Genomic DNA, 25952 nt, shown 5'->3' on the forward strand with positions numbered 1-25952 from the left:
ACCCGGCTAAAATAATACTGCGTCAAAGTTCTGGTTCAAATATAAGACAAATGACAACTTATTGAGCAATTCAAGATATATTGTTCTTCAGAAAACCCTAAAGCCACTGAAAGATACTTCACTAGACTCTCAACTGTCAGTATACAAGATGATCTTCCTGTCATACAAAACAACTACTACACCTCTGTCCCGAACAAATTGTGGACGGCTATATGAATCTTCACAAACCATATTTCTCCATTTAAAAAAATCATCTCATGCCATAACCATACCGCATAAAAAAAGGTTAAAAAAAGAACGTAAATGTATATAAATACTAGTAAAAATCTTTCAGTAACACTGCCTTGAATTGTGTGAAAAGGCAAGATGCAAGAGTCAAAGACTATAGCAAAATAGGGTACAAACTAAAAGAAAGTTAATGAAACAATACAGGGTTGGAATAATATAAGTAGAGACATCAGTCCTAAGATAATCAAAACTGAGAATACTGAACGCAACTATAGGAGAAGCATTTGCTGGTTGCAGTAAGCATTTGGTTGCTTAACTCACTGATTTCTTGAATTTTTGCTTAGACAGAGCAGCAACCAACTTTTTTAACAGCTGAAACATCATCCTTGCCAACATTTATAGTTTGCCCCTTTGGCAAGGCAGCAGGATCGTCCCCAACTTCGAGCGCTTTCCGACAGACCACCCTGTATATCTCGGTCAATACTTCCGTAAAGGCATTCTCAACATTCAAGGACTCAAGTGCCGAAGTCTCCATAAAGAAAGTACTCTCTCTTTCAGCAAAGGCCTTGGCGTCCTCTGTCGACACAGCACGCAAGTGACGTAAGTCGGCCTTGTTCCCAACGAGCATTATGACGATATTTTGGTCGGTATGGTCTCGAAGCTCTTTTAGCCATCTCTCGACATTTTCAAATGTGACATGTCGAGTGATATCATATACAAGCAATGCACCGACAGCACCTCTGTAGTATGCACTTGTAATTGCACGGTACCTGCTATCCAACACCGGAAAAGGAAGAATAAATTAGTAGGTGTTCGTCCATAGATTCCATATATTTTTCACTTTATTTGGAGTTTATGAAGTTAATGGAGGCTCGCTTCCGGAGTACTATGTGATAAGAAGGTGCCACCACAACTTAAGGGCAAGTTCTACAAAGTGGTGGTTAGACCGACTATGTTGTATAGGACGGAGTGTTGGCCAGTTAAGATCTCTCACGTTCAAAAGATGAAAGTTGCTGATATGAGAATGTTGAGATGGATGTGTGGGCACACCAGGAGTGACGGGATTAGGAATGAGGCTATCCGGGACAAGGTGAGAGTGGCCTCGGCGGAAGACAAAATGCAGGAAGCGAGACTGAGATGGTTTGGACATGTGAAGAGAGATACAGATGCCCCAGTGCGGAGGTGTGAGAGGTTGGCCATGGATGGTTTCAGAAGAGGTAGGCCGAAGAAGTATTGAGGAGAGGTGATTAGACAAGACATGGCGCAGTTACAGCTCACCGAGGACATGACCTCAGATAGGAGGGTATGGAGGACTCAGATTAGGATAGAAGGCTAGTAGATAGTATCGTTTATCCTTTCTATTAGTAGTCGCATTATCGCGATATAAGTTCTTGTGCTTTGATTTACTTTCACTATCTTGTTATTTCCTCGTACTTTGATTATCTTATTTTATACGTGTGATAGCTACGCCTTGCAAAGCTTCATCATGGCTTAGTCACTTTCGTTATTTTCATTTCCATATCGCTTTGAATTTCTTGGCCTTATCGACCTCTTTTTATGCTTTCTATTGCGGCGAGGGTCTTTCGGAAACAGCCGTCCTACCTTGGTAGGAGTAAGGTCTGCGTACACTCTACCCTCCCCAGACCCCACGTTGTGGGAGTTCACTGGGTTGTTGTTGGATTTATGAAGTTGGAGCTGAAGACGGAGTTGTGTTTGGTTATACCCTTTTTTTTGAGAAGGTAACATATTGTATATATTTATATAAACAACACCTGAGGTTGTGCTAAAACCATATTTACAAGTGAAAGCTGAAAAACTGCTTCAGAAACCTAACAAAAAAGAAGGGTGTCTATCGTTGATGCAATATCTTCGATATATCTCTGATTGGACAAAAAGCAAAAGAGGCTAAAGCAATCCAACTTAATCTTCTGAACTGAACTGCTAATATCATCAAAACATCTAGAATTCCTTTCTTTCCAGATTGTTTTGGTCATACTTCTCGCGAAGGAGAGACAAGAGCACTTAATTTGAAATTTATAAAGATGGAGCTGGAAAACAAGTTTGGAGCACTTTTCCAAATTTGGAATCCAACTCCAAGTTAGATTTGAAAATTTTATAATTAAACACTCATTCTGAGATAAAGTGATAAATTATTCCGGGAAAAAGCGAATAATTCTCATGGCCAAACGGGCCCTAGTCTCCACTTCTAAAAAAGTGTCAATCTAACCGTGCCAAAGTAGAACAGAAAAGATTTCAAACCAAAGATTGAACCGAGTTGAACAGACCTCAAACATATATTTCCATACTCAAAACCAAACCCTAAGATGAACTTGTCAGGAATTAGACCAGCTGCCAGAAGAAAAACGCAGGCTAAACAATAAAACAGCAAAAAAGCGAAGCAAAAAAGATAAGACTAACCAAAGAGAACCACAACTGAAGAACTATAAGGATAAACACCTTATTCTTTCTCTTAGGAAGACGGTTAACTATTTCAAGCACATGTATAGTAATAGCGTCTAGGCCGAAATTTCAAATAGTGAACCACCACTTTTTTCTGAGTAACTGGTACTGAAATACTGAACTACCACCTAAAAATGACATTATGAGGGAGATTATTTCTTACACCTAAGCTGCTGAAGTAGATAACAGTCAACTGTTGTGAATTAATAAAGTGCAAATGGTACCCCTTTTCTTTAAGATAAGTTATGGAAAATAGTACCCATTCATTAAATAAGCCCTCTAGTCTCCCCTGACAAGGAAAGTTTCTAGCAGAAGTCAATTAACGATTAAATGAGATGATGTTAGCTAGGAGATAATAGACTAATACTACCATACATGCACATGTTCAACTTTTTTCCAACTAGCTTGCTGAACATAACATTGCCAGCTAGCTAAATTTGCTCCATTTTTTGGAATAATTGAGAAATTCTTGAGGGGTAGTGGTGCACGTTTCGAAACTTGACAGATAATGGGCCCACCCCTCTGCCCTTTTCCATTTAAATACTAGGCTTTTGACTGCAGTAGGATTCCAACCTGTGACATACCCCTGAGGCCCTGACCCACAAATCCAAAGCCCTGAGGTCAAATTTGCTCCACTCCTTATTATACATTCTTGAAGCGCTTCTTTTTTTCCTTTAATTAGATGATATCCATAATTGAAGCCTTAAAACCTCAAGATAATTATCCCTTGTAATAAAGAAGAATCACGTCTGTATGGAAGTTCAACGTGTAGATGGCATTTGTTCCCTCCTCTAATTTACCACCGTAGAAGAAAAATAAGTAGAGTTTACCCATAGTCAGAAGTAAATTCAGGTCGATCAGTGAAGACTTGATCCACAACTACACTTGCTCGTTGTCTAAAAGAATCTATAGTCACTAACTGGAGGCATTGACCCAGAGGAAAAATCCGTTCCGCTAAGTTTTATACTCCTTCCGTCCAAATTTATGTGAAACTCTTTCCTTTTTAGTTAGGCCCAAAAAAATGACACCTTTCTATATTTAGTAGTAACTATTTAACTTTAAGCTTCCCATTTTCCCCTTAATGAGATGATTTATAGCCACACAAACATCTAGGTAACTATTTAACTTTAAGCTTCCCATTTTCCCCTTAATGAGATGATTTATAGCCACACAAACATCTATGACTTATTTTAGACCAAAAGTTTCAAAAGTACTCCTTTCATTCTTAAACTTCGTGCCCAGTCAAACACTCTCACGCGGGACGAAGGAGTACTTGTTAGCTAACAAACCAGAAGCAACTCTATAATACCATCAGCGAGACAGAGTAATCCTATCCTTCACATCCTCCATAGAGTTAAGATATATACATACAAAGACAAAGTACCACAGAGACAGGGAAAGAGGAAAAAAATCAAATCCCAAGAAAAGAATCAAGGAAAAAAATCTAGATGGTAACATAACATAAGTAGCGTGGTTTTTCTCTGAAGAGGCATTCTAGCTGTTGCTCGGGCTGTTCAAGAATGCCGACGGGTGCATGTCGGATCTTCCAAAGTAGTGTATTTTGGAGGATAGGATACAGGTGCGACAACTGGAAAGTCCGAGCAACATAGCTAGATTTTATATATCTTAATTGAATTAGGAAACTTTCTCTCTTAGCTCTGGAACTACCAAACTTCTAAATCTTGCATAAACTCAAAAAGATGCAACTTTTTCTGGGGGAAAGTTTATTAACTCCGTTTTTTCCAAATCCTAACATAAACTGAAACAAACCCAGCTTAGAGACTTAAATTAGCAACTTACACACAACTTTAAGACCACAAGATTCTTGGTGAAGTAATTGTTTACACCAAACATCCTACTTGGCATATTTAAGACCACAAGATTCAAAGGCCAGTTTGATAGACCACACACAATCTTTAGTTTAAGACCACAAGATTCAAAAGTTCTATATTTTCTTAAACTCCGTATAGAGTCAAACTAAGACGAACAAATTGAAGCGGAGGCAGTAACTCATTTTTTTTCTAATTCTTGCAAGAATTGAAACAAACCCCAACTCAGAAAGTTCAACTCATACATAAATCTCAAGTAGACAAGATCAGTTACAAAATGGGATTTTCAATGTTAATAGATCAAACGAGATTCAACCCAATTTGAAGTCCAAAAAATGCTAGCATGCTATTTACCACTAAAGATGAAAGCAAACTCATAACATAGAAATTTCACCTTTCTTGGCCACCGGTGTCCAAAATCTGGGCCTTAACGATCTTATCATCGACCCGAATACTTCATAGTTGACTTAGATATTGGGCACGGAGTTTAAGAATAAAAGAAACACTTTTTGAAACTTGTGGTTTAAAACAAGCCACATGTGTGGCTGATAGAAAGTTTAAAGTTAAATTGTTACTAAATATAGAAAGTTCCTTAAGAGAGTCAGACATATTGGGACGGAGAGTGTAACTTTTCTACGGGAAGTTGTTACTCCCTCATCCCAATTTAAATGCCTTCCTTTCCTTTTTGGTCTGTCCCAAAGAGAGCGCTTCTTTCTATATTTAATAAGTTGACAACTCCAAATCCTACATGGCAAGTTTATAACCACAAGATTCAAAGGACATTTTAGTACATTATGCACATCTTTAATTTAGAACTACAAGATTCAAAAATCTCCCTTTACTTTTTAACTCCGTGCCTAGTCAAACTAAGACACTTAAATTGGGACGGTGGGAGTAACTCATTTTTTTTCAAATTCTAGCAAACATTGGAACAAACCCCACCTTAGCAAGTTAAATTAGCAACTTATACACAAATTTCAAGTAGGATTAGATCATTCAAGTGGTTTCACCTATAAGATGGGATTTCCAGTATTTATAGATCAAACGTACAAGCAACAAGTTATAGCAATGAAAAGATGAATCTCAGAGAAAGAAAAACTTCACCTTTCTTGGCCAGCAGTGTCCCAAATCTGAGCTTTAACAATCTTATCATCAACCTTAATACTTCTTGTAGCAAATTCAACCCCAATAGTAGATTTAGATTCAAGATTAAACTCATTTCTTGAAAATCGAGAAAGCAGATTAGATTTACCAACACCAGAATCTCCAATTAACACCAACTTAAACAGATAATCATAGTCATCCTCAGCTCTATATCCACCTGCCATACTAAAACTTATCTCTTAATTCAACAACAAATATATATGTATTAACTAAAACGAAAAAAATGGGTCTTGAGGTTTTGCTTTTTGAGTAAATCAAACTTGGAGATATATGAAGTGAATAGAGTTCAGAGTTCAAGAAAGTTGAGGTTTAATGCTAAGAAGGTAGGTGGCAATAAAGGGTTCATTTTTTAGGATTATTAATGGGAGACACGGGGCGTTTTCAGTTTTGAGTTAATTGTTAAAGTGCTACAGTATTACTATGTGTTATTTTATCTCTTTTATATATTGATATTTCTTTTATCTTATTTTATTATAATTCTGCGGCTTATGTTTTTAGCGGGTCTATCGAAAAGCGATTATTATCCCACAAAGATAGATGTAAGATGTGCGTACATTCTAACCTCCCCAGACCTTACTTATGAGATTACACTGGTATGTATGTTGTTGTCGTTGTTTGCTACAGTGTTATCAGTTATGTTATCAATTTGAAAGTAGAATTAAGTTTCCTTTACGATAGTGAAAAATAAGATGGTGATAATAATGAAGAAAATGAGTGGAAATTGGTGTGAAAAATAAGATGGTGATAATGAGGAAATTGGTGTGAAAAATATAAGATGGTGATGATGAAGAAAATGAGTGGAATATTGCTGAGGTCGACCATTTATAATTTTAATAGAAGAAAATTATTTTACTAAATTTTTTGTGTGTTATTTCACATTTCTTAGGTGTAAAATTAAAGATTTTTGGAAGAAAAAAATATGTAACTACAAATAAATTTATAAAGGGCTATAAAATCAGTTTACTCAGGTTCATTTTCTACTAAAATAGAAAACATGTGTCTATAAAAAAAATTAGATTAATTATTTTATTTAGTGATTTTCTATAAAAAGATCATACAATTAAAACAATATTTTTTTTTGGCAATTAATTTAAACAATTTTTATAGTGTACTTCAAAATCAAATCACCCTTAAACATGAAATACATTTAAAATATTGAAATTTATGAATTTAAGTTTTATACATAAGAAAGGTAAAAGTCTCTTTTTTTGTAAAATTGTAATGTCCGAGCGAGCTTGCACGCACGTCGAATAATTTTATGGGATACATGTCGTCTCCCACCCGCACGAGTACCAGATAACTCTGTAATATGTCACGTCCCGAACCGTGGCCTGGGCGTAACACGGCACTCGGTGCCTGACTGCATGTGACCGAGCGAACCACATGGCTTGCTGAATCATCATGAGGCATACATGAGCGGAAATATAACGTAAATGCATGATGAGCTTTTGTAAAACATAGTAAGTCACAATATAATATAGAAATACTTGTTTAAATCATGAATGCGGATAATACCATAAAAGAGCCAAACCGGCTAACCAACTCTGAAAGTCTGACATGACACAACTGACTTGTCTATTCTATGAAACCTCTAACATACGTCTGAACGTGGAACATACTTGCTGGGACAAGGCCCTCAGCATACCTTTAAATGCATAACTAAATAAAGAGAGACAATGTCTAAACCCCGAATGAGATGGGGCTCACCAATAAGCTGATACGTGTGGAGTCCTACTAAGCAGATGCGTCGTCCTGTAAATCAATACCTGCATCGTGAAATACAGGCCCCCGGACAATAAAAAGGGACGCCAGCACATTGAATGTATTGGTATGTAAAGCAACTGAAAGAAATAAGTGGGACATGGAATAACATGATAAGAACTGAAACTGAAAACCTGGACATGAACATGAGCATGAATATATATATATATAAATCACATGAGTAAAACATGGTAAGTAGGGAGAACATTTCATAAACCGACAATATGGTATCACCACGTGGGTACGTGGAGTCTAGTACCTCGCCGGACCAGCAAAGCCCCCATACCTTGCCAGGGTATAAGGTGTAACGTGCCTGATGGATCCATTCAGTGGAAAATTAAGGAATCATCCTAACTGGGCGGAGCGATCCTTGTCCTACAGTGGCTACGTAGTTTCAGGCTATCTGAGCCTTCTCGGTAACTTGTGCAACTCCCAAAAATATGAACATGATATAGTTGGCTAAGAAGCCCATGATTTTCGTGAATTAACTTGTAAATGACTTGTAATCATGAATTCACGAAATAACTTGCAAATATGGTTTCATGAAATAACTTGTATTTAGCATGTATGTATCTTGAATCATTGCATGAAGATAATTATATAATACAATTGCATGAAAACTTATAGACATGTAGGATATTCATGAAATAAGCATTTTTATTCAATAACATGCATGTAAGAACCTATGGAATACGGGATATGGGTTTTCATGGATTACGAACAGATTCTCAATAATCAAAACGAAATATCAAGAACACAATAACGAGATTATATCACAAAGCTTAATATAATATAGTACATGCACCTAGGGTTATCATGAACATGGCTAAAACCCTAGTTTCTGGAGAACTTGCGTATAATCATGGAAGTACATGGCGTGGGGAAGAACAAAGATGTTACCACACGTGAATAGAAACTCTACATACCTGTTAATGCTCCAAACTTGTATTAAAAATCTGTTCTTGGAAGAAGAATCCAAATCCTTGGCCTTGAATTTCTTTAGGTGGGTTTTCTTGAAAACCTTATGGTAAGAACATGAAATTTCTACTTAGGATTCTCGGGAAATTGATGGAATTCACTTAGGATAGCCTTAAGGGGCTTACCTTGATGCTTGGAGAAGTTGAGAGGAGAGAGTTTTCGTGTTAGGGCTTGAGAGGAATGGGAATAGTGAAATAAAAACTGAATTCCCGTCTTTTAATAGTCTCAGTCGCGGCACCATTACGGACCGTGTTACGGTCAGTAACACATGTTACGGTCCGTAACACTGGACCGTAACATGCGTGAAATTTCCAGTGAGGTGCTAAATTTTGGGGTCGGGTTACACTGTCACGTTACGGGCCATAACTCATGTTACGGTTCATCACGATGAACCGTCCTTTGGTCCAAAAGTTACGAGACGGTGATTTTTCAAGCCTACCCATTACGCTATGTATGATGGGCCGTAACACACGTTACGGATCGTCCTTTGGAGCGTAACACTGGGTTCTCTGAACTGAAACATATTTTTCGATTCCAACACTCTCCTTCTTGGGTTTCTAACATCCTGAGTCATGAATATAATTTAGTACGAATTTTACGAGGTGTTACAAGATAGGTCATCCTGATATCTGCATTTGTGTGAACAGTGCTAAGGTCCAAATGATTCTTTGTATTATCCTAGTTCAGTAGTCCTTTTACAAGATATATACAATACTTTTTTCAAGTGTTGGTTGGAACACTGTATGAATTTGATAGTGGAGATACTTATAAATAAGTCATTTTTGCCTTTTACTGAAAAAATATTTATGACAACCAAACGCCAAAAATAATTATTTAATATTTTGCTAAGAATATTCTTCATCATATCATAGAGAAAAATGTCAATACCTTCCTATTTAAGTAATAATAATAAAAAGAGAACCTCATTTTCAAGTGTAATTAATCAATTTCATGGCTTGTTGACTTACAAGGTGGGGTAAGGTGTATTAAATTGCAATGTCGGTGGCATTGGCAAAAGCCTCTTGTTGCGTTGGAAATTCAATTTGCATCGACATGGGGTAGTAGCGATGTAAACTAAAATCATGTATATCCTAGGCTAAAAAGTAATGTGAACTTTACACTAAAGGGAACCTACCGGACCGTAGCAAAAACAAGTCTTTATAAGAGATTATCATCGCTTATGGATCCGAGCCTGAGTAATCTATCTATAATTAGAATGAAGAAATTAAGATCCGAACCGACTGATGTTGAAGAATGACTTATGGTTATTAGTGAAATGCCACTCGAATCAGAGCAAGCGAGTTCTTCCCGAAATGCATGCGCAAGAATTGATTGGACATCTAGAGGTAAAACGTTATTTCGGTGCGAGCCGCGAGAACAATACCTAATCCAGACAAATTCTGAATGCTAGATATGACCTCCAAATAATAGGGATCAGTGAGACGATAGGGCATAAGCTTCATCGTTGAAAGGAAACACAAACGGGATCACCAGCCATGTCTTCTAAATGATCGCTTAGTGATAAAGAAGTAGAATTAGATGTTACCCTATTTAAATTTGTTTATTTCTAATTTTAGTTGGTGCTTTTGTCTTGATACATGAGAATTTTATGACAAATAGTAGAAATAGAGGAAGTAGGGGTTAGATGTAAATTCTCATGCATCAAGACAAAAGTACCAACTTTTACGGCTTAAGAATGGCAAAATCCAATTGTAACTGAATTCAAATTTATTACAGTAAAGATATGTCAAAATTGATATTTGAAAAAAAAAAAAAAAAAAAAAAAAGGTAATAAAAAGTTTTTAAGGCAAAATCTTTTGCCTTTTAGCAGAGGGAACACTTCTTTGATACAACCAAAAAAATGTCTATGAATCCTGATTTAGACATGACCCAATATTCTCAGGAACCATTTACCGGTCATATTTACATAACACTCTTGGCCGCCTTCAATCCTATATACTGTATAAAGTCCAAGCAATGGAATTACCCCTCAGTTCAAGATCTCCCTACTTGCATGTAAGAGGGCTTTTGAAGAGCTATTGCCTTCCTTCTAATCGTTTTGAAGAGAAAAGAAACATAAAATAAGTCTGATTGCAACGGTAAGATATAAGCTTAAAAGTAGGCAGTTCGTAATGATCTCCAAAATAAGAATTACGAGGATAGGCAAATCAAGAGCTTTTGAAGTTTTACCCAGGCGCGCTTCTTCATTCATCCATTTAGGCTCAACTAGGAACACATGGATCCAGGCCACACCGAGGGAGAAGACGGAAACAAGCAAATCAGTGGGTTCTAATTTCTGGCCTATACCCTATCTTCAAATGGACTATGACTAAACAAGTACTGCCTGAAACGACAATAACTCCAAGAAGGAAACCATCGCACGCCCGGGGTGGGGTGGGGTGGGGGTGGGGTTCGGGGTGTGGGGGATAACTTGCCTAAATTCAAAGAAAGAGAAGGGAAAGAAGATGGCAATTCTGCATATTCATTACTTTTGTATATTGAAATAAAATCCAGTACAATTGTTGGCATGCATTTGCAAAATGGAAGACATATTCTTGTTATTTGGTTCCTCTTCCAAACACTCCCTAACCTTTACAACATAGATAAATTCTCGTCCATAAAGGTAACATGCAGCGGCTGCCTTGTATGTCAGCAGTTCCCAATCACCTGCGCTCAACAAGCAAACCAGAATATTAAAATGTAAAGATTTGTCGGATATATATATGAGTTTAACTTATATACATCTCACTTAAAATATAAAGCAATTTTACACTCAAGTAGCCATTACTAGGTATAGTAGGTAATCTACCTTATTTTCAATATTATAAATCTCACTTTTTACAGAGTGTTCCCTGTAGATATCTTTCAGATGACCTTGTTGTGTATGTAGGTAAACTCTATATACATTGCTTTACATCCAATACAACGTTGAATACAAACACATACTAGCAATACCTAAATAAGTCCGGATGAAAATCCCTTAGAAGTACTATGCCTCACTTTAAAGCAAGATGTTTTACTTCAGCGGAAGAAAATTAAAAACCATGGTAACTACTTTAAAGCAGGATGCCGTACTTCAGCAGTACAAACAAAATCATCAGAATACCATGTCATAAGAATTTTTAATAATTGGAATTTTAAGACTTCTAAACTAAACTTGTACATCTGTTCTACTAGCTAAAAACAATTTTTGGCTTTGGCATCAAATAAGAGTTTAGTTTCGAAAAACTACAAAAACTTAAGGGCCGGATCACCAAACGCTTTCTCTGTTGGGGTCCATGGGCTTTTCACAACTCTTTTTAGGCAAAGAAAACTCGAAAGTGGTTCAGCAATACGTGAACAGATTGTCGTGCTGATAGAAAGTTGAGCATAGACAAACACAAGAAATTCCTCCAACTATGAAATGTAAGGGGCAAGGTGGTTGAGAGCTTAGACCCAAATAATCCAATACGGCAGAATAGATCACCTCGAAACAAGATCAAGCCCCCAAAAGCTTCAATTTTGGACATTTATTATGGTAAACATGTCAAGTAAGTTACATGCTATCGAGAAAGCCATGAAGCAGTACCTGAAGCAATATCTGAAGTGAGTATATTCTGGCTGAAGTGGCGTGTCAGCCACCATTTGCAACGGAACCTCCATGACTTGCTGGATTCATAATCGCTAAATATTCTTGGAATCTGACTAATCCGGTTCGTGAATTTTTGCTTCTCGCTATCTTCACCCTTGGAGCACACAGACATGCAGTCTTCTTCACATTGAGAAAGTTTTAGGAAGCAACAAGCCAACTCCTTCCATGTGTCACATTTTGCATGAGTAGCATCCAAATGCAAAGCTATCATTTCCACCAGCTTTTCAGTGCTATACTCTCCTGCTGTTGATATGAACCAAGCCCAAGGAAAAACAGGACCCACAAAAAAAAAAAAAAAAAGTCAATATACAATGAATGATGCATCAATTGCAAAATAAGGTTTCGTTTGGGACAGTTCCACAAAATGGGACTTCTCTTCAGGTTGAAGAACACATGACTTCAAGTCAAAATATAATTCCCCCCCCCCCCCCCCCATCAACACACACACACAAATAAGGTCGATGTAATCAAATGAAATCATAATTTGCACTTCTAAAAAAAAAAATGTTATTTGGTGTTTTTTTTTTTTTCCTAAAATTATACTTTCATGGAGAGGAACTTGAAAAACATGCAAGGACTCCAAATGCATGAGCTTAACCCAACTAACCAAAAGATGTCAAGATCTCTCTATTAAGTTAATTGAATTCTCCTTCCGTCAATATCACGTGCATCTTCTTGTTGCAAACAGATGTCTTCATCGATTAGGTAAGGGTCTGAGGGGTGGTAGAATCTACTGCACAAGTTTCAAACACCCTCTGATTTTCCAGTGATCATCTCCTAGAATCAACAAATCTAAAACTAAGGTAATCCTCCAAAGCTTGTTTCCTAAGAGTTTTCTGTAAATAAACAAAGCTGGTTTCCTTATATTTTGAGATCTGAAACTCGCTGGTGTATATATATATATATATGTAATGCTAATGCAGATCATTCAGTTCTCTAGGGGGTACATCTATAAGCCGAGCAAATAGTCTCGACTTCCAATTTCCTAATTTGCTTTGCCTTATCAGTTTGGACTGTGAATGCGGCCTTGTAGCAATGGAGGAAGCTCTTGTTTATATGGGTGACCAAGATTCGAATAACCAACCTCTCCAATGAGGAGGTAAGGCTGTCTACATTTGCCTCCCCCAGAGCCTGTCTGAGCAGGAGCCTTCTGGCATTGGCGTACGCTTTTCTATCAGTCTGGACTGATCCAAACACTTGCCACAAAGTTGTCCAAAATAAAAGGGGCTTTAATTATTGATTTGTAAATAAACATTTCATTAAGTTAATAGTATTATTTGTTAAGTTTTCAAAGGTTAAGTACCCCGCATTGGTTAGGGAGGAATGGGTTGTTGTCTCCTTATATGGTCTTGGACAGTGCTAATTTCATGATTCAGCTTTTGGAGTTGACTTAGGCCCATGTTCCATTTTCTTTACAGAATAAATAGTTTTGTTTAAGCCAATTATTGAGCATTATTTCTTGCATGTCCTTAAGACAGTACTTCGGAGTGCTGCAAGCCTTGTGGAAGTACTAGGATTTTGTATCTCTTATCTCTTTATGATGAAGTGAATAAAATGATTTTTCAGGTAAGGATGTACCACTTCTATGCAATCTGATGAGTCTCCCTAATGAGTGGCTACATGTAGGATCCTTTTCCAAATTTTCCTCAAAGATTGCTGCAAGTTTGACATAGTTTCCACTGTCAAAATGCTCCAAGATAGTTGCTTTCAACCTGCATGATAAAGAACAAAGAAACCAGAAGAAATTAGATGAACTGGAGAAAGAGATAATGATTGGATTTACAGCAAGCACTCAACTAATGACATGACAAGAAACTCAATACGGAAAATTGTCATATATTATTGAATATTCTCTTGTAATCCTTTTGTTTTAATAAAGTACGTCTGAAGAGAAGGATCCTGGCCCATGAGCTCTAAGATACGAGGAGCAGCGCATTTGTGTTAGTACCATTGCACAAGTGGTAAATGCATTTTGTTTGTATAAGGAGTAAGATAGCTGAAGAGTGAGGGAGCAAATGCTGGTATCAAATCCTTCCAACAGACAGAGAAAGCTGGTGCAGCAGTAAAAGATGATGAAGCTGTTAGAACATAAAAGCTCCTAAAACTGAATAAAGAGTAAAAACAGCAAGAAAGGATTAAAATTCCAGCATATCAAGAACATGGAAACTTCAGAATTTAAACAAGGAAAAAATTACCAACTTCCTATCTCAACCCACTTTGTAAGTGAATGCTAGATATGAAGTTGGCTATTTTTTCCTTGTTTCAATTTTGAAGTTTCCATGTTTAATGATATGCTGGAATTTTAATCCTTTCTTGCTGTTTTTACGCTTTATTCAGTTTTAAGAGCTTTTATGTTCTAACATAGGCATATGGTACAGAACAGGGTACCTTGAAGCTAAGTACCGAACAATGGACCACAAAAAGTTGCATACTGCACAAAAGGCCCTACAAGAAGATCACTGTTCATTGGAAGCGCTATAATCTATGTCACAAATGATCAATCCCCAAATTTCCGGATAAATTCTTTTACGAATTGGGGCTTGGCTTAATATTGATATAGACAAAGTTAGGGTTGATCATATCTTTTCATGTAAATATCGAGTCAAATGCATTTTGTTTTAGGAATTGGAGATTCGCTTGATAGATATAGAAATTAGGGCTGGTTAAGAGAAACTAAAGGTTGGATCACTTTCCATAAATGATCTCTTGTAAATAGTGAATAAAAGTTTAAGTGGCAACATGTATAACCAACACCACTTCAATCTTTGATCATTCATTTCACATCAAACCCAATATCAGAAATCCTGATATACTAGTACCCAACACTGTTTTTGTCTGAGAAGTTCAAAGTCGTCATCGTTATTATCTTTTAGGCTTATATTCAACTTTACAATGAAGAAACAGTTACCTCAACTGAAATGATGTGTTGGAGTATGGAGAAATTTTTTCCACCTCATCAAGAGCCTCCTTCACCTGATCCCCGAGCAGCAGCATCTGCCAAGATAGTGACGTTCAAGTAAATGAAAAGCATATCATACATTAACTTACATATATCACTCAAAAGCACATCGAAATATAGGATAAATAAGATGGAATATTTGCAAAGATATTCTTGAATTCTTTAGCATTTCCCTTTTGTATTGCTTCCATCAGCACCCCCCCCCCCCCCCACAACACACACCACCAAAACACACACACACACCCCAAACCTCCTTTTTTGCAGGGTAGGTAGAGGTGTCATTCAGCCAAGCAAAGTCCAGCTTGCTCAATAAAGTGAAAAGGCCAATAAGCAAGTTCAAGCTTTAATTTATATTTTTAATATATGAAAATAAACATTTTGAATTATACTAGGAAACATTAATATCTTATCATGCAAATATCGAGACAACTGCATATTGATTTATCCGGACATACCATTAAAGAAGTTTATATTTACAAAGCTTTCATAAGTATTACATTTTTTAACGTTCTTGAACACAAAACAGCTTGAGATGAAACTAATTTTAGGGGCGGGTTTAATATACAAGATTAATTTTGAGCTCAAGCTGCGTTCAACAACTTGTCTCATTTAGGTTTCTTTACAAAAAGGAGGTCTCCTCTGTTGGTTTAATCTGATGAAGCTAACACAAAAGACATGTATCTTTCTTGAGCAGCATGCAGAAAATAGAGATACACAAACAGACACATATAACCAACCAATAAGGGGTTATGGAATCCTCTTTCGAGAGTTGGGGATAGCGTGAACATGCATGAACTTCCTAGCACGTCTACATAAAAGCTGTTATAAATATAATTTGAAAAAATCCCCGTATGATTTCTTTTTGTTGATGAAAAATTACCCGTACGAATTCTTTCTTGGACATAAGAAATTACCTGCATTAAAGGATGAAAAGCTTCGAGTACTGGCGGACTCGAATACAAAGCATGTCGTAAATACTTTATTGCACTCTTATAGTGGTCATTACGCAAGGTCCGGTGCATATTGAGGTCATCCTCTAAATTTTCATTTGAGGAAGGCAATTGTAAAGGCAACAACCACAATGGAAGACCTACATTTGAATAGAGTAAGAAATATCAGGATTTAAATCTTTTATCAGTAAGAAGAACATAAGATATCTTAAATACCATTCTTAGCAGATAGAAATACATGAACTTTGAAGCTTAACACAATATCCACCTTTACAAGGATTGAAGGGCTTAGAAATTACATATTCTATACACCTCATGTCAACTGCCTTTTCAGCCTTTTGAGAACATTCCAAGAGGATGTTCTCTCACCTAAAGTTGTGACTCCTTCATCTCCACATCATCCCTTTCGAAAACTGAAGCATACACTCGAGGACCAGTTGCCACCATCCGAAGTATAAAATAATTTAAAAGTCCAACTCTCTCTCCCATGAGGCATGTTTTTGCAACAACCCAAAATAAGGGGAGGCTTATGGCTGCTTCTCCCACTCATCTGGAGAGCACTCAGAAGCATGCTAGTGCCACTCATTCTAAATGGCCCAAAGAAGATCCAGACAATCCTTGCCTATAACTACATGCCTATGCTATTATATGTAACTGTTTTTTTGGCTAAAGTATACCTATGCTAATACTTGAAACTTACCTAAATGGCTAAACCCAAAGCAAAATTAGTGGCTAAATTCATATTATAGAATAACCTGTACAAACTAAAGGTAATTATTCAAATGATTATGAGACACGTTCATTCATGAAATCAACTCTAATCAGTCATCAATAATTTCAACTTTGCTTCAAGACAAGGAGGTAAACTTGTTTTTTCAGTCCAACCACAACCACACAATATACCCAGTGAAATCCCACAATGTGGGGTCTGGGGAGGGTAAAGTGTACACAGACCTTACCCCCACCTTGGGAGGTCGGGAGGCTGTTTCCAACAATGTTTTTTCAGTCCAAATCTAATTGCCATAAACCAGGCTCTAGTGTTTTCTGCATGTAAAAGCAAATTTTTCTAAACTTTTGAAATTCATATATGACTATACAGCAGCCTATATTTAAGCCATGAGCACAACTCACCGCGATTGTAGAATATGGAATGATAGGGCACATCACCACTCAGATCCATAGAAGAACCTTCATGATCACTTCTTTCAGCAGAATTCACGTAAAAATCTTGTGGCTGAAAATTGTAATTTTGTGTTTCTCCCGGCACATTATCATCAACGACCATGGGGACTTCTCTCTGTTGACTGACATCAATTCCCAAGATCTCTTTATCATTCCTAATAGAGGTGTTTGAATCACAATGGAATGGAGAATTAGCCTCTTCCCCTTCAACAGCATCATGCCCCTCTGAATTTAAAATGGACATAAATAATCTGTCCTCAAAGGTCTCTGACTGCACCGGGCTATCAGATTTATCCAACTCTTGCAAATGCAACTCCTTTGGGATAGTAGAATACCATAACTGGTAAAAGGTCAAGCCCACAAGTAAATTAGAGACTGGATCACTCTCAAAACCACGTTCCTGCATGAGACTGATACAAATCACAGCCAGGGGGGTACATTAAGCCTTTGGAATTTAACGAACATATATAAAAATGCTACACTAGATTGACATTCCAATAGAGCATTCATCCTAAAAGAAAAGATTTTGTGTAGCCAGTTTTGCCGCCAAAAATTTGACCAACTATCATTTCCTACATATTTGTCCAACAAATTTTTATATTAAACATTGATAACAGAACACAGAGCTTTCTCAATATGCAACTCATATTTACTTGGTTTAAAGTTGGACATCCAGAGAAACAGAAGAAAGTGATATTTCTCAATTTTGCCTGATCAGACTATCATGGACACATTTAAGATTAACATATCCACCACGTTTCGCAAAGGCAGATTTCTGATTCATCTAAATCCAAGTGAAATATATAATAAAAGTAGGTTTTATCTTCCGAAATGTAATGGCTGCGCAATGTCAAACCAGCCATTTTCAAAAACCAAACAGGTATTTACGGTTAAAATTCTTTTTACTAACTCCAATATTAGCAACTATCAACACCGCTCCCGAAGAAAGACCATCTAGTTTATATAATAATTGGTGTCATCCTAAAATGTGGAACAAGTTTGACACACCCTGAATGTGTAATCAGTCACTTTATTTCATGTGACACACTTCTCCTAATTGGACTATTCTGGCCTATCCATGGGCCACCCTTGTTCTCCATTATTCTACTATTTATGAGAAGGTGGGTTCTTATTTTTCAATGTACAATGACAACTTGGGGTGGAGGAGTGGCAGGGTTATTCTCTTACTCTTTTGACGACATTAAGCACCGCAAAATATTACAAGAACCTGCTCCTTTGACAGTGTCAACCACATTATTTTAATGATTTAGTTTAAGAAGAATCACTCCAATAAGCCAATAGTGCTGCAGCTTCATAAATAAAGTTGCAAAAGAATTATCATTCTAAAAAAAAAAAAAAATTGCAAATACAATTATCATTAATTAGGAGTCTTTCTCTCCAAGAGAATGTCATTTTCCTCTGAAGGTGACGGTACAATATTAGTTTACAATATCGACACCATTATAAAGAGTGGGATGTAGCACAACAGTTTTCAGCTCTGGACCCTATTTTAGAACTTTAGCTCTTTTCTCAAAAACTAAATGAAACTTTCTTCCATTAATAGGCAATTGATTTTCGCCAACCTAGATGAGAAAGATAAATTCTTATTCATTAAATGCCAAGACTTACTATAAGGCACCCTGATGTGCATCCTGTGTGTTCCCACATCTGAGACAGAAAAGGATGAATTCCAACTGAACAGCAAAACGATCCTGCCACAATTCACACTTCAAATGAGCTACCATAAAGGTGAAATTCAATTATAACTCTTTCATAAAGTTTGCAACACAAAATCATACTAACATCTCTATCACTACCACTTACAAACCCAATGTTTTTAAAAGTGAGCTCCAAACATCTATGATTACTAATTTTAGCATCAAATTTATGATAATTAATCAAACTCCTCAAAGTCAGGGTTCACATGTGACATGCCATCAGATATATAGTAATTCAATCTCAAACTTCATTATCAGTAGCACCTTGTGACTTACATAGTTACATACATAATACAAAGACACAAATCCATTTATAAACATCATAATCATCAATGTCAATCATCAGGGATCCTGAAGAGCTCCATGGCTATCTTAACTATACAATGTCAATCATCTTCATCAAAAGTAGTTACAGAGGCCATATAGTTATGTCACTAGTATTTTAACCACCTTGAACTATATATTATATATTCGATTTCCAAAATAACAACAAAAACAATAGTCAATGTACTTAGCATTTCCAGGAAAAGGAAATTTTGTTCTTTAGAACTATTTTTGGATTACTAAAAGTAAATTTACTAACACATTGCATATAAAAGGTACCCGACAAGGAAATAGTAAATGTTATAGAAAACAGTTGAAAAAAAGGCAACATGGAGAAGTATAAAGCTAATGAACAACAACAACAAACTTACAATTTCCACGAAAAGAAGATCTTGTTCTTTAGAACTTCTTTTGGGCTAAAGAAAAGTAAATTTAATGGTAGTATATTGCATATAAAGGTTCACAAGGAAATAGTAAATGATACAGAAAATTTGAAAAAGAGCAACTTGGAGAAATATATAACTAATGAACAAACATATAAGCAAATACTTAATATTTTTTAATTGTACCTTCATAGCCCAATATTTCATAGGTCCAAGCTTCTTCATCCAGAGCTCATAAATGTTTTGTATCCTTCTTGTACTGATAGTCTCGCCTTTAATATGCTCAATGAGCTCCAAAGCAGCCTAAAACGTTAGAATCCATATTAAATCATAACTATTCTTGCTCAATAAAACTTTTAGGGGCCATTTGGTAGCTGGTTAGGAGCAAAGTTCTTCATGAATTAAATCCTGGACAAGTAATACCATGTTTGGTGTCATTCTTTTGCTCTGTATAAAACTCAACACATCTAATCCCGTGCTTCGTTTGCACTTTAGAAACCCACATAACTCATACAAGCATAAGTTATAAGGGAATATATGTATTATTTTATGCAGGATAGAAGATGGAACAACTAATACATGAATAACTAAGCACTACATAACTAATCCCTGCATAAATAATACATAGATTGGAGCCGTTTGGTTGGTAGGATGGGACAGACAAGGATATTCCATGGGATTATTTCATCCCACCTTCTATATGGGATAACTTATCTTGAGACTAAATAATACCCATTAACAAATGCGGTAAAATAATCTTATGGAATATGCCGTGATTATTATCCTTATTCCACCAACCAAACAACCCCTCTAGATTCCCTTATAACTAATCCCTGCATTACTAATATCTGCATAACTCTTAAGTCTCGAACCAGCAACCAAACGACTTATAAGAAACGAAGTACTCTGTCCCAATTTATGTGATACAGTTCGGATTTCCAGAGTCAAACAAGAAAATCTTTGACCGCAATCTATTCGTATGCCCTTTAAATATTTTAAATTGTTAATTATTGTGACTTGTAGTACTTTTTATATAGTTCTAAATGTCTATTGTTTTTCAAAAACTTAAGATTGTATGTCCGAATTCAAGGTCAAAATAAAGAAGTTTGACTCTTGAAATCCGAACTGTATCAAATAAATTGGGAGAGGGAGTAATTGGATTGAAATGATTAGTACCGTAAACTTGGTCCGAGTTTTCAATATGGCATTTTCTTTGGTTGTCCCTTTAAGAAGTACACTCATCACACCACTAGCCTCAGCATATTTATGTTGCCTCATCAACTTTTGCAGCAAACGCCTCAGTCTTCTCCGATGTTCAGACCGTAAACTTTGACAATCATGGTGTAAACTCCCTATCCCTCTCTTTAGACAGTAACTTGGTTTTGTATTTGCTAATATGATTGCATTTATCCTTCTAGTTTGGGTGGATGGATTCACTCCACGATCATAATCATCTTCAGGCCTTCCACGTTTCCTCATATGGGATTTTTGGGCGGTCGGAGTATCTTCTTCCATATCCATTGACAGTTTAGTTTGGAGATAAACCTCTACTATGATATAATAGGGTTTAAGAAGAAGCAGCTGGTGCGGTTTCAGAGAAGAGTGGTGAAACATGAAAAAAATTAGTGAAGGCACAAAACAAAAGATAAATATATCTAAACACATTAACAATGTCATTTAGACACTAAACAATTAGTGAAGGCACAAAACAATAGAGTGAGACCTAACCATTACAATCATTTATGGTAGTCATCATAGGATTTGACAGAGGGAGTAACTTGTTAGTCTTAATTTTTTTCAATCACAATTTCTGGAAACTTTGTTTCCTTCCAAATAAAAGAAAAGGAGAAGGGGAGCTTCAGCCTTTTAAGGGTTAGCTTGTTAAATAACCATGTATACTTTAAGAGAGTGGAAGCTTGACAAATCATTCAGTAAGTTCCAGGCAGGGAACTAGATGATAATTAGGAATTTGAGGATTGAGCTTGCTTAGAATCCTAAAATCTGTATGAGAATTCTATATTAGTTCTTTCTGCTCATCGTTTTATCTATTATTATCATTCTAAAATTTGAGTTACCAACAACAACAACATACCCAGTGTAAATTTTGAGTTACCAAGTGTCACCTAATTATAGGTATGAAAGTCAGCTAGACAAGTTCTGGGAGTTTATGGACGACTCACTTCTGGATCCGTCTACACTGGAAACTCTACAAGGGTCTACACATCTCAATATTCTTATGAAGCACAAATTGCAAAATTCAACCTTTTGGCTAATTGTCTACGTCGAGCACTCCACTTGGACAAAAGGACCTAGTGTAAGATGTTGTAGTCTTGTAGATGGTCATGTTTTCATAACTGAAACTTATTGTCATCAGCTGGACAATCTAAGACAACATCTAGTTCAAAATAGTACAAAGTCTCGACTGTCAGATTTCATATTCATTCACATTTTTGGTCCAAAGACTATTTTTGTAACCTTCAAATTTTATCAGCAATCTCACCAACATTAGAACAAAAGAAAAAATTATCCGGCAACTAAGAAGCGATGTTCTTTCCTTCTAACACGTTCTTTCAATGATAATAACCCTTCAACTACGGGACTGTTATTATATCTAACATAGATAGTACACACGTGACACGTTAACTCTAAAACTTTCGGTCATCACAGCATACGTTTCTCCATAATTACTTGGCCAATTTTATCTGCATTAGTAGGACAAAAACCAAGGCCAAATCTTACAAAAGTGAAACTTTTCTCATGAAGGACATTCTGATGCAATATCAATTTAGGAGATATTGTAAGAAAGATGACCTGATGCTTGCAATGGTTGTACCAAGTGCAATTGGTGTAGTTCACAGCTGTAGAGTGTTGATTTATAGCAGAAGGACACAAGTTTCATCTATTGTACCTGAACCCCTTAAGTTTAGTTTATCTATTTACTCAACTACCCCAACTTTCCTTGTAATAATTCTTTAGATCCCATAAGCTAGGTAGGGCTTCTCCCTTATATTCTACCATGTAACCATTCTGGGTTTCTATCAATGAAAATATCCCTTAACTTTCTTTAGTGGTATAATTTTAGCTTAGCTTAGTTCTTAGCTAGATTTCTTCCCAATTTCGTTCTTGCATCACATTCAGACCAATACAGAGAAACAAGCTTCAAGGGTTAAAACTAGAGAAAACCCAAAAATCAAAATTGAAGAATTATATCAGTACTTGTAGTTTTCAACCCCAAAAAACATTACAATCCCTTCTAAAGGACTCAAAGCCCAAAACACATGCTTTTTATAGTCAAAATACAAATCAAATCTGCTAACCTCAAATTGATTTACAAGACCCCTAACCTACCCATAAAACCATTCTCCGCAACCATTGAAGTATCTTCTGCAACCAAATTGCCTAAATGATACTACAAACAAAAAATTGCAGAAGAGGGAGACATAAAACACAAAATATAGAGATTAGGGTGGCATAGGACTTACCTTTTCTGGTGCCTGTTGAGGATTGTCGGCACTGAAACACTCCTATTATCTGCATATATATGACAAAAACCAAGGCCAAATCTACAAAAGTTAAAACCTTTATCACGAAGGGCTAAAACTAGAGAAAACCCAAAAATCAAATTCAATAGCATTATATCAGTACTTGTAGTTATCAACCCCAAAAAACATAACGAGCCCCACCAAAGGATCCAAGGCCCCCAACACATGTTTTTTTGTGCTCTATAGGAAACAACCTCTCTACCCCACACCCACAAAGGTAGGGGTAACGTCTGTAGACATCCTACCCTCCCCAGACCCCACTTGCGGGTTGTTACAAAACAAATCTGCTAACCTCAAATTCATTTGCAAGACCCTAACCTACCCACACCTCATGCTCCCCAACCATTGAAGTATCTTCTGCAACCCAATTGCATACTACAAGAAAATTTGCAGAAAAGGAGAAAACACCAAAATAAGGAGATTAGAGTGCCATAGGACTTACCTTTTCTTTAGAGTGGCATAAAACACCAAAATAGTAATTATTCTACCTCATTGGTGTTACCCAAGGCCCCAAACACATGTTTTTTTTTGTCAAAATACAAGCCAAATCTGCTAAACTCAAATTCATTTACAATACCCCCAATTTACCCACACCTAGGCAGGGCAAACGGTGCGGGGCAAACCCGCATAAACCCGTGAAGGCTCCAACCCGCCCCGCCCCACCCTGCATAACTTTTTAATTTTTTGTCTTTCTTAACTGATTGTGATACTAAAATATGAAATTCATAAAAAGGAAAATTATTTTCCTACTAAGTAGTACTCATTTAATCGATAATGACTTGAATATTTTATGAAGTTATGTTGTTCATCCCAGAACTATATTATTAGCAAGTCCCATTTGTTCACAACCAAGTAATACCACCTGTTTCCGTTTTTAATTTTCTAACAAAAATTCACATAACAAGAAAGAGTATATACTTTTATCTTTGAAGTATATTCCGCAACCCAATTGCCTAATAATAATACTACAAGAAAATTTGCAGACAGAGAACAAACAAAATATGTAGATTAGAGTGGGCATAGAACTTACTTTTTGTTGAGGATTTGAGAGAAACGTTGGATGCAGTGAGAGCTTTCTTTGGTAGAGAACGCAAAATTTTGACTCTAAAGGGTCTCCTGCCGCGCCGTTGTGCAAAATTAAGTTCTATGTCTATTTTTTAAAATATGCTTTGACTACAACAATTTATACATAATTATGTGGTTGTAAATTATTTTATTAAGGGTAAAGGAGAAAGTTTTAAGCTAATTTATTTTTAAATGTAAAATGTAATATTCTTTTTGAGACAGAGAGAGTATTATATGTAGCCTATATTTATGTATAAACATCCAATTTTCAATATATCGTACATAAACATCTTTTATACACTTTATACGAAGTTGATACATTATGTATAATGATTTTCCCCCATTATAATATTATATAATGTTGTATATTGGGTTACGTAGAGTAAATATTTTTAAAAGTTGTAATTTTTAAAAAATACATATAAAAAATGAGGGAAATATTCAATTGTGTAATTTGTTTATTTATTTTTATGTGTATTTCTTATGTTTTACACTTTCTAACGTCATACGTGTACTAATTTCTTTTTCTTTTTCATTTTTTTTAAACATTTAAAGTAAATAAATTTATTGTATTTTAACAATATATGTAAATATTAAATTGATTATTGTCAATATTAAATTGATACAAGCAAAATATCATATCATAATACAAAAATGTCACCATTAGTACAGCCATGGTACTGCTTCACCCTTTGGCCATTCAACTTAAAAGTTCGAGTCCCATCTTCGGACTTCAATTCAATTGCTTCATTGGGTGAAACACTTACACTTGGAAAGGCCCGGACCATTTGAATTTCAGTTTGCCCGAGAAAAGCTCCAGTCGTGAGTTGTACAACAGGACATCATCATATGGTTGGATGTCCCGTTTGAGGATCTTTTTATCATGGTAATGCTTCATCCTCTCCTTGTACAAGGAAACACCCTCATATGCTTGATACCAAAATTCATCCATTTCATTAAGTTGAAACAACCGAAGCTTGGTTGCCTCCTCCCAATCCATATTCAACTTCTTCAATGCCCACATAGCCTTGTGTTCAAGTTCAACTGGCAAATGGCATGCCTTGCCAAACTCTAGCTTATCAGGGAAAGTTCCAGTGGGAGTTTCGAATCCCGTTCTGTAAGCCTAAAGAGCATAATCAAGCTTGCGGGACCAGTTGGTCCTATTTGCATTGACCGTCTTGGCCAAAATGCTCTTTATCTCCCGATTAGAGACTTCCACCTGGCCACTAGTTTGAGGGTGATATGGGGTGGCCACCCTATGCTTGACACCGTATTTTTTTAGCAGTCCCGCAAAAGCCTTATTGCAGAAATGAGAACCACCGTCACTGATGATTGCCCTTGGGGTGCCAAAACGGGTGAAAATGTTCTTCTTAAGAAAGCTTGTGACACTTTTCGCCTCATTGTTGGGTAAAGCCACTGCTTCTACCTATTTGGAGACGTAGTCAACGGCCACCAAGATGTATCTCATTCCACATGAACTCACAAAGGGCCCCATGAAATCAATGCCCCAAACATCAAAGAGCTCTACCTCCAACACAAAGTTCATAGGCATCTCTTGTCTTTTAGCAATTGATCCTCAGAGTTGGCATTGGTCACAAGACTTTGCCATCGTGTTTGCATCATGGTAGAGAGTTGGCCAGTAATACCCGCACTCGAGCACCTTAGCCGTCGTTCGATTTCCACCATGATGACCTCCAATCGGAGAGTCATGACATGCTCTTAAGATATCTATCACTTCAGATTTGGGAACACAACGTCAAATGATATTGTCGGCGTAT

At 36.4% G+C, this 25952-nt stretch overlaps 2 protein-coding genes across 6 annotated transcripts; both read right to left on the bottom strand.

The window, feature by feature from the left end:
- Positions 1-286: 286 nt before the first annotated feature.
- Positions 287-6044, bottom strand: LOC132031272 (ras-related protein Rab11B). Its single transcript, XM_059421167.1, has 2 exons — positions 5622-6044; positions 287-998 (listed from the first exon to the last, which is right to left on the bottom strand). The coding sequence occupies exons 1-2, from the start codon at positions 5843-5845 to the stop codon at positions 569-571; spliced, it is 654 nt and encodes a 217-aa protein (XP_059277150.1). The 5' UTR covers positions 5846-6044; the 3' UTR covers positions 287-568.
- A 4837-nt stretch (positions 6045-10881) lies between these two features.
- Positions 10882-24262, bottom strand: LOC132031273 (uncharacterized). 5 transcript variants are annotated; one of them, XM_059421168.1, is made up of 11 exons: positions 24140-24262; positions 23050-23098; positions 20744-21148; positions 19754-19870; positions 18772-18854; positions 17092-17552; positions 15925-16100; positions 14960-15045; positions 13630-13763; positions 11989-12294; positions 10882-11087 (listed from the first exon to the last, which is right to left on the bottom strand). In XM_059421168.1, the coding sequence occupies exons 3-11, from the start codon at positions 21086-21088 to the stop codon at positions 10906-10908; spliced, it is 1890 nt and encodes a 629-aa protein (XP_059277151.1). In that variant the 5' UTR covers positions 21089-21148; positions 23050-23098; positions 24140-24262; the 3' UTR covers positions 10882-10905. The 5 variants fall into 5 exon arrangements, with proteins under 5 accessions (XP_059277151.1, XP_059277152.1, XP_059277154.1 ...); XM_059421169.1 differs by having other exon boundaries at positions 23050-23130; positions 24140-24187; XM_059421171.1 differs by lacking the exon at positions 20744-21148.
- Between the last annotated feature and the right edge of the window lie 1690 nt (positions 24263-25952).

This window comes from Lycium ferocissimum, chromosome 9 (assembly GCF_029784015.1).
Source record: "Lycium ferocissimum isolate CSIRO_LF1 chromosome 9, AGI_CSIRO_Lferr_CH_V1, whole genome shotgun sequence".
Classification (NCBI taxonomy): domain Eukaryota; kingdom Viridiplantae; phylum Streptophyta; class Magnoliopsida; order Solanales; family Solanaceae; genus Lycium; species Lycium ferocissimum.